Source organism: Podarcis vaucheri, assembly GCF_965113315.1.
Source record: "Podarcis vaucheri genome assembly, chromosome: 6".
NCBI classification, from domain to species: domain Eukaryota; kingdom Metazoa; phylum Chordata; class Lepidosauria; order Squamata; family Lacertidae; genus Podarcis; species Podarcis vaucheri.
This window is the reverse complement of record NC_138764.1, coordinates 24172411-24186885: the sequence shown is the minus strand read 5'-3', so window position 1 is coordinate 24186885 and position 14475 is coordinate 24172411. Positions and strand designations below refer to the sequence as shown.

At 41.2% G+C, this 14475-nt stretch overlaps 1 protein-coding gene across 2 annotated transcripts in view; it reads left to right on the top strand.

Annotated features, from left to right (window-relative positions):
- The first annotated feature begins 4531 nt into the window (after positions 1–4531).
- ASPM (assembly factor for spindle microtubules) overlaps positions 4532–14475 on the top strand; it is a 29852-nt gene continuing 19908 nt past the window's right edge. For both annotated transcript variants that reach the window (XR_014220482.1, XM_082225399.1), the window contains exons 1-3: positions 4532–4865; positions 7394–7537; positions 8821–10114. Coding sequence is in view for 1 of the 2 variants with exons in the window: in XM_082225399.1 (XP_082081525.1) it covers positions 4548–4865; positions 7394–7537; positions 8821–10114 (1756 nt within the window). In the remaining variant the exon portion in view is untranslated. The remainder of the gene's footprint in view (positions 4866–7393; positions 7538–8820; positions 10115–14475) is intronic.

Below are 14475 nucleotides of genomic sequence, written 5' to 3'. Positions count from 1 at the left end.
CTGCCTCTTAAAATTGCCAGGATTATGTAATTGCTCATTTAATATTCCCTGTTGAGGGAGTGAGATACTGCACAGTGGGATGTGGGAGGCGCTGTGGGTTTGCTAATCAGAAAGTCAGCAGTTCGAATCCCCGTGATGGGGTGAGCTCCCATTGCTCTGTCCCAGCTCCTGCCAACCTAGCAGTTTGAAAGCATGCCAGTGCAAGTAGATAAATAGCTACCGCTGCAGCGGGAAGGTATATGGCATTTCCATGTGGTTTCCGTCATGGTGTCCTGTTGCACCAGAAGCGGTTAAGTCATGCTGGCCACATGACCCGGAAAGCTGTCTGTGGACGAACACCGGCTCCCTCGTCCTGAAAGCGAGATGAGCGCCACAACCCCATAGTCGCCTTTGACTAGACTTAACTGTCCAGGGCTCCTTTACCTTTTTACTGCACTATAAATCTGCAACTTATTTATTTAAAGAATTTCAGGCCGCCCTTAAGTTAAAATATATATATAAAACAATATCACAACCAATAATCACACATGAAACAGAAAGTATTGCCAGGCACTTCATCCCTTCCCAGAAGCCTGGGCAAAGATAAGGCTTTACCTGTTATGAGAATGAAAATAACTGAGCAGGAAGGTACAAAGTCACTGAAGATGACAAATGGAACTGATTCTTGACTTGATTGAGCATTATATACCGTAAACAGTGCTTGCATTTCACATGGCTACCTCCAGTTCATATTGATCAAGCCTGAGACTTTCACATCTGTTAGTCCCTTTCCTCCGTCTATAGTTATTTGCACTCCTCTCCCAAATACCCATTTTCCCTCACCACAGCTTTCTCTGTACCCCAAAGCGCTTGCTGTAGTTCGTCTGCACTGTCCTTTGCTGTGCCCCGTGTGTTTCTCCTTCTCTAGGATACTTTGTGTGTGACTGTTAGATCTATATATATATATATAGAGAGAGAGAGAGAAAGTTTTGCCTTAACTGTTTTTCCTGTAAAAGTGTTTGAACTAATTTGTATTGCAATGAAATCAGTCTAACTGCCTGCATATCTCTCAATTTCCCAATCTACTGAAGCATTTGTACAATTTCTTGTTTCTTATATATTTCTAAGTATTTTATAAACAAATTTGAGACACCAGACTTGTAGCTGGTTATTTTGTATGTAGTTTTACATCACTGCAGTGAACAATTAACTGGTTTTATTTCTGGGTTTATGTTATAGTTTTTCGTCTTGCATCCATCCACGAACACAGGCCCCAAGTGTGCTTAATTTTTCTTCAGTAAAATAACTTTGCCTTTGGACAACTAGGTGGCTGCTGCACAAGCTTATGTATATTACACTAGTTGATGCTTTTGCAAAAGTATAGCCTTTGTAGATCTGAGAGTTCAGATGAAGGATGCTGCTCTTTCAAATTATGGAAATGCATCAGTTGCATGGACACTGTCATCCATGTACAGTCGTACCTTGGTTTTCGAACAGCCTAGTTCTTGAACGTTTTGGCTCCTGAACGATCGAAACCCAGAAGTGACTGTTCCGGTTTTTGAATGTTCTTTTGGAAGCCAAATGTCCGACGGGCCTTCAGGGGCTTCCTGTAGCCAATCAGAAACCATGATTTGGAAGTTGAACATGTTGGGATACTGCCAGGGAGACAAAGTCCATCATGGCCCCACGTCGCCTCCGGACGTCCATCGATCTCCCGTAGACACGCAGTATCAGCAATTAGCGACACGAGCTCCAGAAATAGCTTGCCACATTCCAGAGCTTGTGCATGCTCTTATCAGCAGATAATGCACAGCGAAAGATGCGCGCAGGAGAGCATTATTTATAAGTTTATTCTGTGTTGGTCAGAACAGAGAAAACATGACTGCCTGCTTCAGTGTTTCAGGCAGAGAGAGAGTGAAAATAAAAGCAACAGAAAACATAAACTTCCTGTGAACAGGAAAAGCGCAGACTCTGTGACTCACAAAGCCTGCTCCTTTTTAAGGTGGAACGGAAATATCCTAACATCCTCCCCCTTTCCATGTAACCTGTAGTACTTGTGGTTCAACCCAATTGCAACCTTTGTACGTAAACCTTAAGTTGTTCTCTGTTAACAACCTTAGACAACAGATCAGCAGGAATTTCTTTTCCTGCCATGTAGGACCCCTGAATGAGTCCTTTCTGAATATACTCTTTTGCACGATGTAGCTTAATCTGCAAGTACTTGGTTCTTTGCTTGCAACCCTCTGAGTTCAGCAAAGCCAAACAGGATCTATTGTCTTGATACACTTGTACAGGACATTTCACAGAAACTCTGATGTCCTTAAACCATTCACAATCCATGAGTGAAAATGACAGTGCATTGAGTTCTGCTTCACAGGAACTTAGGCTCACTGTCGTCTGCTTCTTGCACAACCAGTCAAACAGGCAGTGGTTGTACATGTAGCATACTCCAGAAGTGCTTGTACCATCCATGGTGTCACTTCCAAAACTAGCATCTGCCCCGCAAGACGAATGCCTCGCAAGACGAAAAAGCCGCTAGACGAAAGGGTTTTCCGTTTTTCGATGCGCTTCGCAAGACGAATTTCCCTATGGGCTTGCTTCGCAAGACGAAAACGTCTTGCAAGTCTTGCGATTTTTTTCGCTCCCCCCCCTTTTCTAAGCCGCTAAGCTGCTAATAGCCTTTTAGCCGCTAAGCCTTTAATAGCCGCTAAACCGCTAATAGGGTTGCTTCGCAAGACGAAAAAACCGCTAGACGAAGAGACTCGCGGAACGGATTATTTTCGTCTTGCGAGGCACCACTGTACAATATTTCAAGACAATTGTAGGGCTGCCATGCAGGGGATGACCTTGGGTTTTCGGTGAAACCATGACCCCAAGGGTTATGGCGTCGAAGGCTGGTTTTGTGGGGGCTGGGAAACATTGGATTTTCACTGCCAAACACTGCAGGGGCCTTTTGATGGTGTTTGGCGCTGTTTTAGAGTAAATCAAATGACGTCATATTTTTGGCAAAATTGCTCAGGGGGCCAAAGGCTCATTTTTGGGGGTTTCTGCCGCCAAACATTGCAGGGGGGCTTTTGTTGGTGTTTGAAGCCTCTTTGGAGTGATTCATTTTTCAAATATATCTTTCAGTGGGTTAAGCAGTTTTATTCAATTTATTTAGAAAAGATCTAGAGCTGGTTTTATAAGAAAAAGCACAGAAGTAAAGAGAAATGGTTCTCTCTTTTCTTCAAAAGCGATGTCCCTGAAGTCTTCTTGAATCGAGCAGCTGCCTCCCCCCCCCCCCATGATCCACATTCTCTCTGGCCTCACTGTTCCTCTTGAACAATCATCAACACTCACCACATTGGATAATGTTGGGTTCTTGCTGAAATCACAACCCCCCTGGGGCGCTGTGAAATTTGGGGTTTTCATAGAAATGGACAGAAATGGGATGCAGTGGTTGGAAACAGCCTTGGTGAAAATAACATGGATGCCCGGGGGAATCCAGACGTATGGTAACCCATGTTGGATGTGTAGATTTTGAAATATGGCTACCCTAACTGATCAAAGTGGAGGCACTTCTCCTGACTGGTAGCAGACGACATGATCTTAGGCAATGAGATTATGGAGGGTGTATCATCTCCCACAAGGCAAAGCGATGCACATGACCAACAACCAATAAGAAACTCTGAGGACCATCTATCTGCAAGGTAGGATTAGGCAGCTATTAAGAGGATCAAACCTGCAACTTTCATATTGTGACTTGTAGCTGAATTTGAACCATCTTCCTTATTTTGAAGCAGCTTGTTTGTAAGAGCGATTCAAAAAGGAGGTTGTTCTAACAATAAAAAATTATATTGATAATTATATATTATTATACTATGGTATTATTATGATTAATTGCATATTATTAATGATTGTATATTATATTATATTATAGTATAATATAATTAGTAGTATTTCATAGCTATATATTATTATACTACGTATATGGTATTATTCTAATTAATTGTATACAATTAATGATTATATATTATTTTAATACGTTATTATATTATAATATAATATTAGTACAATCAATTGTATATAGTTATTAATTAACAACAACAACCAAAATAATTTCCCCCGCTGCCCTACTCGATGCTAGGGATCTCACGGCAGCCTATTGCGAGTCCACTCTCCCACCCGCGCATGCGTCAGTTTTAAAGGAAAACTCCCGCTCGCCATTGGTTGAAGGGCGCCGCCGATCGCTCTGGCCAAAGAGGGCGGAGGGAAGGCCCCAACCCATTGGCTGGCGTTTTCCGAACGGCGCGCGCAGCGATTGGGTGCGGGGGCGTTCCGCGCGGCGATTGGCCTCGCGTTTCTCGCGGACGCCGCCCTGATTGGTGGGGGCGGCCGGGTTTGAAATTCGGGACTGGCGGTTGGGACTCCTAACTGCCGAGGATCATTGTTATTGTCGGGTTGCGAGGGGAGGGGGGAGGGGAAGGGGAGACAGGCGGTTTGCTGTCGAGGCCCTGGACCGTATTCCTGAGGGGGAAAAGGAACCGGCGGCGACGAGGAGGCGGGGACCCACCTTGGTCGACGGAGCCATGGCCGTCTCGAGGCAGGACGGGGGAACGACGGGGCTCCGGAGGGCGAGTCCAGGCGGCCCGCGGCGGCGGCGGCGCTGGGCTACGGCCGGCGAAGGGGACGACAGCGGCGAAGAGGAGGCCGACGCCGCGCTGACGCTGGTCCCCTTCTCGCCGGCGCCCTTGCTCAGCTTCGGCGCCGTCCGCGTGGGCACGTCGCGCCTCCGACGCCTGGCTCTCGAGAACCCGAACGCCGAGCCCGTCCGCGTGGTCGTCGGGAGACCCCCGCCCGCCGCCAAGGGCTTCGCCGTGCAGGAGCCGCGCCACTGGCTGCTGCAGGTGAGGAGAGGGACTGATCAAGGAAGGTGGGGAGGGGGCGTCCCTGCTCGGGCCCGTTACTGACCTGTGGGAAGCTCTGCCCCTGCTAAAGAAGGGTTAAAGTAGGGACGGAGCTCCGCGTGTGTAATATATATGTGTCTGTGTTTGTGTAACTTTGCATATACACACACACACACACACACACACACACACATATATATATATATATATATACACACACATATACATATACACACACACACATATATATATATATATATACACACACACATATATATATACATACAGACATATATATATATATATATATATATATGTGGGTGTGTAACTTTGCATATGTTTGCATATACACTCTCTCTCTCTCTCTCTCACACACACACACATGTATATATTTGTGTGTGGGTGTGTGTAACTTTGCATATGATTTTAAGTGAAGAGATCCTAAACTTGTCAGCTGTGTGTATACAAACATGTATGAGTGCTGGCTGTGCACGTGTGAGTCCAGGTACACACTCAGTGCCGGATTTTTTTTTTTTAATATTTTATTAAGGATTTTCTTGTTTTACAGAAGTGTAGTGCCTCATTTTTGGTTTGTTTTTTTCATGTAACATTTTTACAAATCCATTTCATTTGTTGAGGCATTAGGGGGAGAAGAAAAAAGAGAGAGAGAAGAAAAGGGGGGTGGCAGGAGGGAAGATGGATGGGGGTGGGGTCGGGTGGCGGTGTTTCTATTATGTTTAATGTGTGTAGAGTTTGGTGTCAGCGTTGTTTGTGTTGTTCACTTGTGTTCCTTTGGTGGAGAGAGAGGTTGGGGTTGGCCTAGGGTGTGATTGTTTGCTTGTGATTGGCTGTGGTGATCTTTGTTTTCGTGTGTGAGTGAGGTGGGTGGGTGTTTTGGATCAGGTTAGCCATATTGATTTGTATGCTGTTGGTGGATTATTGTCAATGTCCTGTTGGGCTGTGTGTGCCGGATTTACATATAAGCTAAACAAGCTCAGGGCCCCACTCTCTTGGGGGCCCCCCAAAAAATAAAGGAAAAGAAAACTGGATGTACAATTCCAAAATATAAGATAAAAATAGAGCAACATATAGCAACAGTGTTTTGTGTTCTGTAGGCTCCTATTTTGTTATGTGCAAATGGCTTTAGATACGTAAAGGTAAAGGTACCCCTGCCCGAACGGGCCAGTCTTGACAGACTCTGGGGTTTGTGCGCCCATCTCACATCTATTGGCCGGGGGCCAGCGCTGTCCGCAGACACTTCCGGGTCACGTGGCCAGCGTGACAACGCTGCTCTGGCGAGCCAGAGCCGCACACGGAACGCCGTTTACCTTCCCGCTGGTAAGCGGTACCTATTTATCTACTTGCCCCCGGGGGTGCTTTCGAACTGCTAGGTGGGCAGGCGCTGGGACCGAGCAGCGGGAGCGCACCCCGCCGCGGGGATTCGAACCGCTGACCTTTCGATCGGCAAGCCCTAGGCGCTGAGGCTTTAGCCCACAGCGCCACCCGCGTCCCTTTTAGATACGTAGTAGGTCCATAAATTACCATATAGCATATATTCAACACACAAAAAAGCAACAATTTGTTGTTGACAAAGGACAGCTGGACATATAAAGGGCCCCATTACCTTCAGTAGCTAAGGGCGTCATCAGACCTAAATCCGGCCCTGTATACACTTGTAACACCCTGGAACTTTTCACTGCAGAGTAGTAATAGTAGTAGTGTGTAACAACAATCAATTGTTTCTACAGACAAAGCTTTACTCAAGGTGACAAATGTATGTTGAATCAAAAGAGAATACTAGGATATTCACAGAAGATTTATCAGCAGTTCTTACCAATGATGATGTACAATAGAATATCATTGCATGAAATAGGGTAATGCATATATCTTTATAGTGTGACTGCATATTTGCAGCGTATCTTTAGCCATAAGGAATGTGCTCAATAGATTTTAGGAGAGTTTGCTAAAGGATTTTATAGCATAACTAGGTAAACCACTTATTAGGAAAATGGAAAAAACTCTGTCTACCTTGCCTGATTTGGGATGGGTGGTTTAAGCTTTCAATTTCTAATGTTTGGGTTCCACATTGATAAGTGTTCTGTGAAGGAGAGGCCTGGGGATATGAGATCTCTAGTGTACCATTTTTCTTGTGCGTTTCTGCATTGACTGAAGAGTTGTGCTGTGGTTTAACTGGTCTTTTTCTGATTCAAGGTGAGGTCCTAAACCTGGTATTGTGAACAGGTTACTGGCTAATATTGTTGTATCAACTTCTTTTCTATGCTATTCTTTTTCTGCCCACTGTAGCCTTTGTATCTTTGTAGGTGCAGCATTGCACTCCTGCAAAATACTAACCACATTCATATATGGCTCATAAGTTATTTGATGAGGGGATGCAATCTAACCAAAAATATTTAGACATCATTTGTGGCATACACAGAAATGCAAAGAGATTGTAAATTGAGAAGTCCTGCAGTTGCCTGTCAAAGGAAATATACCATCTTTCTATGTTTTATGCTTTTCTTTTGCAGTCTGGAGAGAGAATATTAATTTCAGTAACGTGGACACCACTGGAAGGTGGTAAAGTGCGGGAGCTCATAACTTTTGTTGTAAATGATGTTGTTAAACATCAAGCAGTTTTGCTGGGTTCTGCTGAACAGTCTAAAAAGAAAAAGGTACGGAACGTATATATGCATAAAAAAACTTTCCCAGTCTGCTTTGGCTTCCAAAGTGACCATCCGGTTATACAAGTGCTGTAGTATATTGAAAATGCCTCTTTGTAAACCACTGGTAGGAGTGAATGTTGTGCAGTGCATGTTGAAGTTGCAGAAACTAAACTTTCTGATGTGTTATTGTTAGGGGTTTCCATAGGTAATGGATCTGAGAGGTACAAGGTTTTGGAAAGTCTCCCTAGGTCTCTTTCACTGTCCCCTGCTTAATTCTTGATATACCTTCCTTGGTTTGATTTTAACCATCCCTAGCATTGCCAGATCTTCTGAAATTTACACCATTAAAAATGCCCAGTGTAAATAAATATACAGTGATGCTACCTGTATGAATTCTGAGTATTTTTTTAAAATGACAATACATGGGCTCTTCATAGCTTCTTATTTCCTTTTACTTTGCGAAGTTGTGTCACTACTGATACTTGCTGGAAAAAATAGTACAGGCACCCCTCCACTTACATGCGATTGACATGCGTGCGACTACACATGTGTGGCGCTGGGAATTAAATAAATGCAGTACCTTGGGTTACGTATCCCTCTGGATGCGTAATCTTCGGGTTGCGAACGTGGCAACCCTGGAAGTGTATACCCTGGGTTTTGCTGCGTGTGGAGAAGTGCTCAATGGCTCACATGCGTGCGCAGAAGGGCGCCTCCGGTTACAGACTTTTTGGGATACAGCCAGGCATCCGGAATGGATGCTGTCTGTAAACAGAGGTACCACAGTAGATTCAAACCAGGAAATGGCGGGAAAGAGCTGGAGAGTCCTTATGGCTTCCAAGAAGCTGAAGAGGACTACAGTGAGGGAGGAGGAAGCCCCAAAGGGACCGGAGGCGCAGTGGCACTTTGCTTTGGCTTCTCAGCCTCCCCAACTAGCAGCTGACATGCGTGATAGTGCATCAGCAGCAGCAGCTTTTCCACACATCCATCAGCCAGCCCCAGAGCTTCAACTCTAGTTGAAGAGAGAGTTGTATGGACAGACAGCTGGAGAGGAGGAAAGAAATGAGCATTAAGAGGCTTTTAGAGGGTACTGCTCACATAATGCAATTTTCCTTATGCGTGCAGGTCCCTGGAACATTGCGTAAGTGGGGGGACGCCTGTATTTCTCAGCATTAAGTAGGCTATGAGCAGCATTATTATTTATACAGTGAGGAAGAGGAAGGGCTACGTAGCTGATAAGGTCTCTCAATATATGCACAGTAATAACTGGATATTTGTGTTGGTGTCATTTTCAGAAAAGTCTTTGGGATACAGTTAAAAAGAGAGCTCCTTCACGGCAATCACAATATCAGAAGAAACTTCCCATAATCAAAAATATAAATGAAACTTTTCAGATGTCAAAAAAAACTGGAAGAGTTAGAAGCCCTCTACAAGCCTGTGAGAACTTGGAAGTGAATGGATGCAGCATTTCACCTAGTGGGAACAGTGTAATCCTCTTAGAAAATAGCTTCTTACACTCTCCAACTGATCCCATACTGCAAGAAAAACAGCATGTCACTAATTCCCCTCTTTCAATGGGGAGATCAATTCCATATTTTCTTATTGGTACAGCACCATGTAATGAATTACAGCAGGATACAAGACAGACCTGTACTGTTATGCCAAAGTGTGACGATCTTGTGGAAACAAAATTGGAAAGTGGACATATTAGTTCAGTGAAAGTGGAAAGTTCTAGCACAGATTCAGTTTGCACACCAGAAAATCTGAAAAGCTTTCCTTTGAATCACAGGAAAATTTTAAGCCCTGATTCTTTTGTACACAATAGCTATGAACTTTGTGAAGAGCCTGCTATAGCTACAAGAGTGCCAGTTCTTTCACCTGATCAGTTTTTAAAAGAGAATCAAATAGTTATTCAGCCAACTTCACAAGTACATAAATCGGTGTCCCATTCTTCAAGTTTGGGATCTTACACAATTTGTTCACAACAGAAGGAAAGAAGGCAAATTTTTACTTTTCCTGTGGAGTCTCATTTTTCAAGCAAGCAACTTAATGATGCACACAGTAAAAAAAATGCAACATTTCAGTTTGAAAAGTTTGAACGAAATGCAAGTGGGTGCAAGAAAAATGACCCAGATCAAATTTGCTGCTTCCAGAAAGAAAATGGTAAAAAAAGGCCTCTGTTGTGCAACACAGTTACTAAAACTAAGTCAGGTTGTCCTGAGGGACAAGGAAGGAACTTATTAAAACCAAAATCTAGAAAATGCCTTTCTAATGCAATTCAGCGATCTGTGGATAATGTTCCTGAAACAGCAAAAATGAAAATGTTGCCAGAACTTCCAGTTATAGAACCTCCAGTTATATATCACAGAATTGAAACAGCTTCAGCTTGCTTAGGAAGAACGTCACATAGTCATAAAAGAAAAAGTGGAGAATATTTAGAAGATACTAATAGCGAAAGTGGTAAATATGTGGAGAACTTTGCAAGAAAAAAAATGATGTCCTTTGTGGAAAATGAAGATTGCAGTGCTTTGAAAGCATTGAATCCCAAATGTGTGAACGGAGAAAAGCAAATTCAGAAAAAGAAACCAGGTAATTTAACCTTTTTTTCTGTTTATTTGGATACGTTAAATAAAATATTTGCCATGAATTGGTGATAAAGACCAACTGTGACCATTTATAGCTGCTCTTCAAACAAATTACATTCATTGGATAGGCCTAAAGCGTATTGCTTTCATTTGACATTGAGTCAGAGTAGTCCATCAGTTTAATCTGTCATTCTTCTCTGGTAGGGACCATGCCTTCTTTTCATCTCTGGGCTAATATATTCTGGGCAGCAGTAGTCACATATAAATAGTCTCTTCTAGTCCCTTGGAATTTTGGCACCTAGAATTCCTAAGAGAAAAGCTTCTGGTTTCTTAGGAAAGGTTGTTTTAAACATTTTTTTCAATTCATTATATATCATCTCCCAAAATTCTTTTACTACTTTACAAGTCTACCACATATAAGGTGCCCTCTTTATCTTTACATTTCCAGCATTCATTTGATCTTGCTTTATACATTTTAGCTAATTTACTAGAGGTTAAATACCAACGGTACATAATTTTCATATACTTTTCTTTCAAAGTATAGCATGCTGTGAACTTTAAATCTTGATTCCATAACCTCCCCCATTCTGCCAATTGTATGTTATATTCAAAATCTCTCGCCCAGTGTACCATCATTGATTTGACCTTTTTGTCTTTTGTATACCATTCTAAGAATAATTTTTACATTTTTGAAAGTAATGTAGTCTTATTTTCTAACAGCTCCTTTTCAAATTTAGAGGTTTCATTAAAGAAACCTTTTTATCCATCTTAAATATATCATTAATTTGATGGTATTTTAACCAATCAGTTAATAATCCTCCTCAAACCTCTTTAATTTCAACTCATGATCTATTTCCATTAATAATTATTTATAAGATACTTATTAGAAGATATTTATTAGAAAGTGTTTCCAGAAATATTTTAAAAAACTGTATACACAAGGATCCGAGGATGTGACTGAGATAGAACAATTTCTGAAAGAAAACGGCCTTCCAGAATTATCTCAAGAAAAGAGATCAATCTTGAACTGTAAAATAACACAACAGGAAATCGAGGATGCCATTCAGAATATGCAGCTAGGCAAATCTCCAGGCCCTGATGGACTCACCTCCAAATATTATAAGATTTTAAAAGACTACTTGACACAACCATTAATGGAGGTTTGTAACCAGATTATGGGGGGAGGGAGGGCACCAGATACGTGGAAAGAAGCATTCATCACACTGATACCTAAAGTGGAAACTGAAAAGACTCAACTTAAGAACTACCGACCCATCTCACTCCTAAACGTGGATTACAAAATATTTGCGGATGTTTTGGCCAATAGATTTAAAAAAGTACTAAATGAAGTAATCCATAAGGACCAAGCAGGCTTTCTCCCAGGTAGACATTTGTTTGACAACACTAGGAATATTATCGATATTCTGGAACTTTTACAAACAAATATTAACACCAAAGCAGTGTTAATTTTTATTGATGCGGAGAAGGCCTTTGACAACATTTCTTGGAAATTTATGAAGAAAAACTTGGAAGGGATGGGAGTGGGAAGGGGGTTTGAGAATGGAATAGAGGCAATCTATTCGGAACAAAAAGCTAAGTTGATAGTGAACAATGTGGTGACAGAAGAACTTCATATTGAAAAAGGAACACGCCAGGGGTGCCCCCTATCCCCTCTGTTGTTTATTTCAGTCCTGGAGGTTTTGCTGAATATGATAAGGGAGGATCGGCAGGTACAAGGAATACGGGTCGGAGCGAAACAATATAAACTGAAAGCATTTGCAGATGATTTGGTTTTAACATTACAGGAGCCAGAACCTAGTACAAAAAGAGTATTGGAATTGATTCAGAAATTTGGTCGGGTGGCGGGTTTTAAGCTGAACAAACAAAAAACTAAGGTGTTAGGGAAAAATTTGACGGTTATTGAAACAGAGGGGTTTCAGAAGGAAACAGAACTAAACATTGTTAAAAAAGTGAAATACCTGGGGGTCAATCTGTCTTCTAAGAACTTGAACCTATTTAAAGATAATTATGAAAAATGTTGGATAGAAGTTAAAAAAGATCTTGAAATTTGGTCAAGATTGAAATTATCCTTGTTAGGCCGAATTGCAGCTATAAAAATGAACGTCTTGCCAAAAATGTTGTTTTTGTTTCAAGCCTTGCAGGTCGTGGACAGAGTGGAATGTTTTGGAAAATGGCAGAGGGATATTTCTAGGTTTGTCTGGCAGGGCAAAAAGCCCCGAATAAAGTTTAAAATACTAACTGATGCAAAAGAGAGAGGGGGGTTTGCCCTGCCGGACTTAAGGTTATATTATGAAGCTGCGGCCTTCTGCTGGATGAAAGATTGGATCTTATTGGAAAACACTGATGTCCTAGATCTGGAAGGCTTCAACAATTCGCTAGGTTGGCATGCATATTTGTGGTACGACAAGGGGAAAACATATGGAATGTTCAAAAACCATATTGTCAGGAAAGCAATATACATGGTCTGGAAAAAATACAAAGACTTATTGGAAAGCAAAACTCCGAGGTGGATCTCACCAATAGAGGCCAAAGCTCGGAAAACAGCCAATATGGAGGCATACTGGCCGAAATATTGGGAAATAATAGAAAACATTGGAGGTAATTGGAGGTTGCAGAGCTTTGAAAAATTAAAGGATAAGGTGCAAAATTGGCTACACTATGCCCAAATTAATGAGGTTTTTAAGCTAGATAAAAAAATAGGATTCCAGGTGGAAAAATCGAAACTTGAGACAGAGTTGCTGGAACCAAAGACCAAGGTATTATCGAGAATGTACAACTTGCTGCTTAAATGGAACACTCAGGATGAGACAGTTAAGTCAGCCATGATAAAATGGGCTCAAGACATTGGTTACAATATTATGTCTGAGGACTGGGAAAGGTTATGGACCACCGGTGTGAAATTTACGGCATGTAATGCCTTGAAAGAAAACATTATGAAAATGGTATACCGGTGGTACATGACCCCAGTCAAGCTTGCTAAGATATACCATTTGTCTGACAATAAATGTTGGAAATGCAAGGAGACTGAAGGGACATTCTTTCACCTCTGGTGGACTTGCCCAAGATTGAAGGCCTTTTGGGAAATGATTTATAATGAGTTAAAAAAGGTGTTCAAGTACACCTTCCCCAAGAAACCAGAGGCCTTCCTTCTGGGCATTGTCGGCCAGAAGGTGTTAAAAAAGGATAGAACTTTTTTTATGTATGCTACAACAGCAGCAAGAATTCTTATCGCTAAGCATTGGAAGACCCAAGATTTGCCCACACTGGAGGACTGGCAGACGCAATTGATGAGCTACATGGAATTGGCCGAGATGACTGCAAGGATCCGAGACTTGGGAGAAGAGGCAATGGAGGAGGATTGGAAAAAATTTAAAGACTATTTGCAAAAATATTATAAGTTGTATGAAACATAAGATGTCGTATGATTTGGAACATTAGCCCCAGCAATGAAACTTAATTATTTATGAAATTAATAATATTCATGAAAGAATCAAAGTTTAAACGTGCAAAAAAAGGATATTATGTTATATTTTTAGAGTAATTGGAGGATAAGAGATTTAAACCTAAATTGCAATCGAAAATATAAAGAAACACATGAAATAAGGGTATAATTTGCTGACAATTTTATTATCAAGAATGCATTTATGTGGGAGATGTGAGGAAGTCCAATAGAAATTTGAAATAAGTTGTCGAAATGGTTGTGATTTTCTGTTCTTTTTTCTTTTTTTTCTTCTGTTTTGCTTTTTCTTTTCTCTGTAATTTGGAAAAATGTAATAAAAATTATTATAAAAAAAAAAATAATTATTTATAAGATACCCAATCATTTCTCATGTTAATTTTTTTTAGAGACATCGCCTCCAGTGGTAAAAGCCACCATGGTGTTTTTTGTTCTAATGATTTTTTTATATTTTCCCCATGCGCTTTGCTTACTACATGGTTCAAAAAGCTTTATAAACTTTAACCTTCTCGTACCACAGATATGCATGCCAGCCAGATAGGTCTAATAAACCATCAGTATTTTTTTTTTTTTTTTTATAAAATTTTTATTGGGTTTTCACATTTTATATAGACAAAAACAAAAACACAAAAAACAAATAAACACATAAACAAAGAAAAAAAAAGAAAACAACAACAAACATATATACTTTCCCGAAGATATTATTTCCTAACCCTGGTCATTGACTTCCCCCTACCCCCTCCCTTGCATCCCCATTTCCAAATTTATGTCAGCAAGTTGGCATTTCCCTGTCCTAATATTAGTCCTTTTATAAAAGCAAACAAAATTAATTTTTTCTAAGTTGGACCTCAATTCCCTTCCATCGATTTCCCATTTTGTCTTGAATA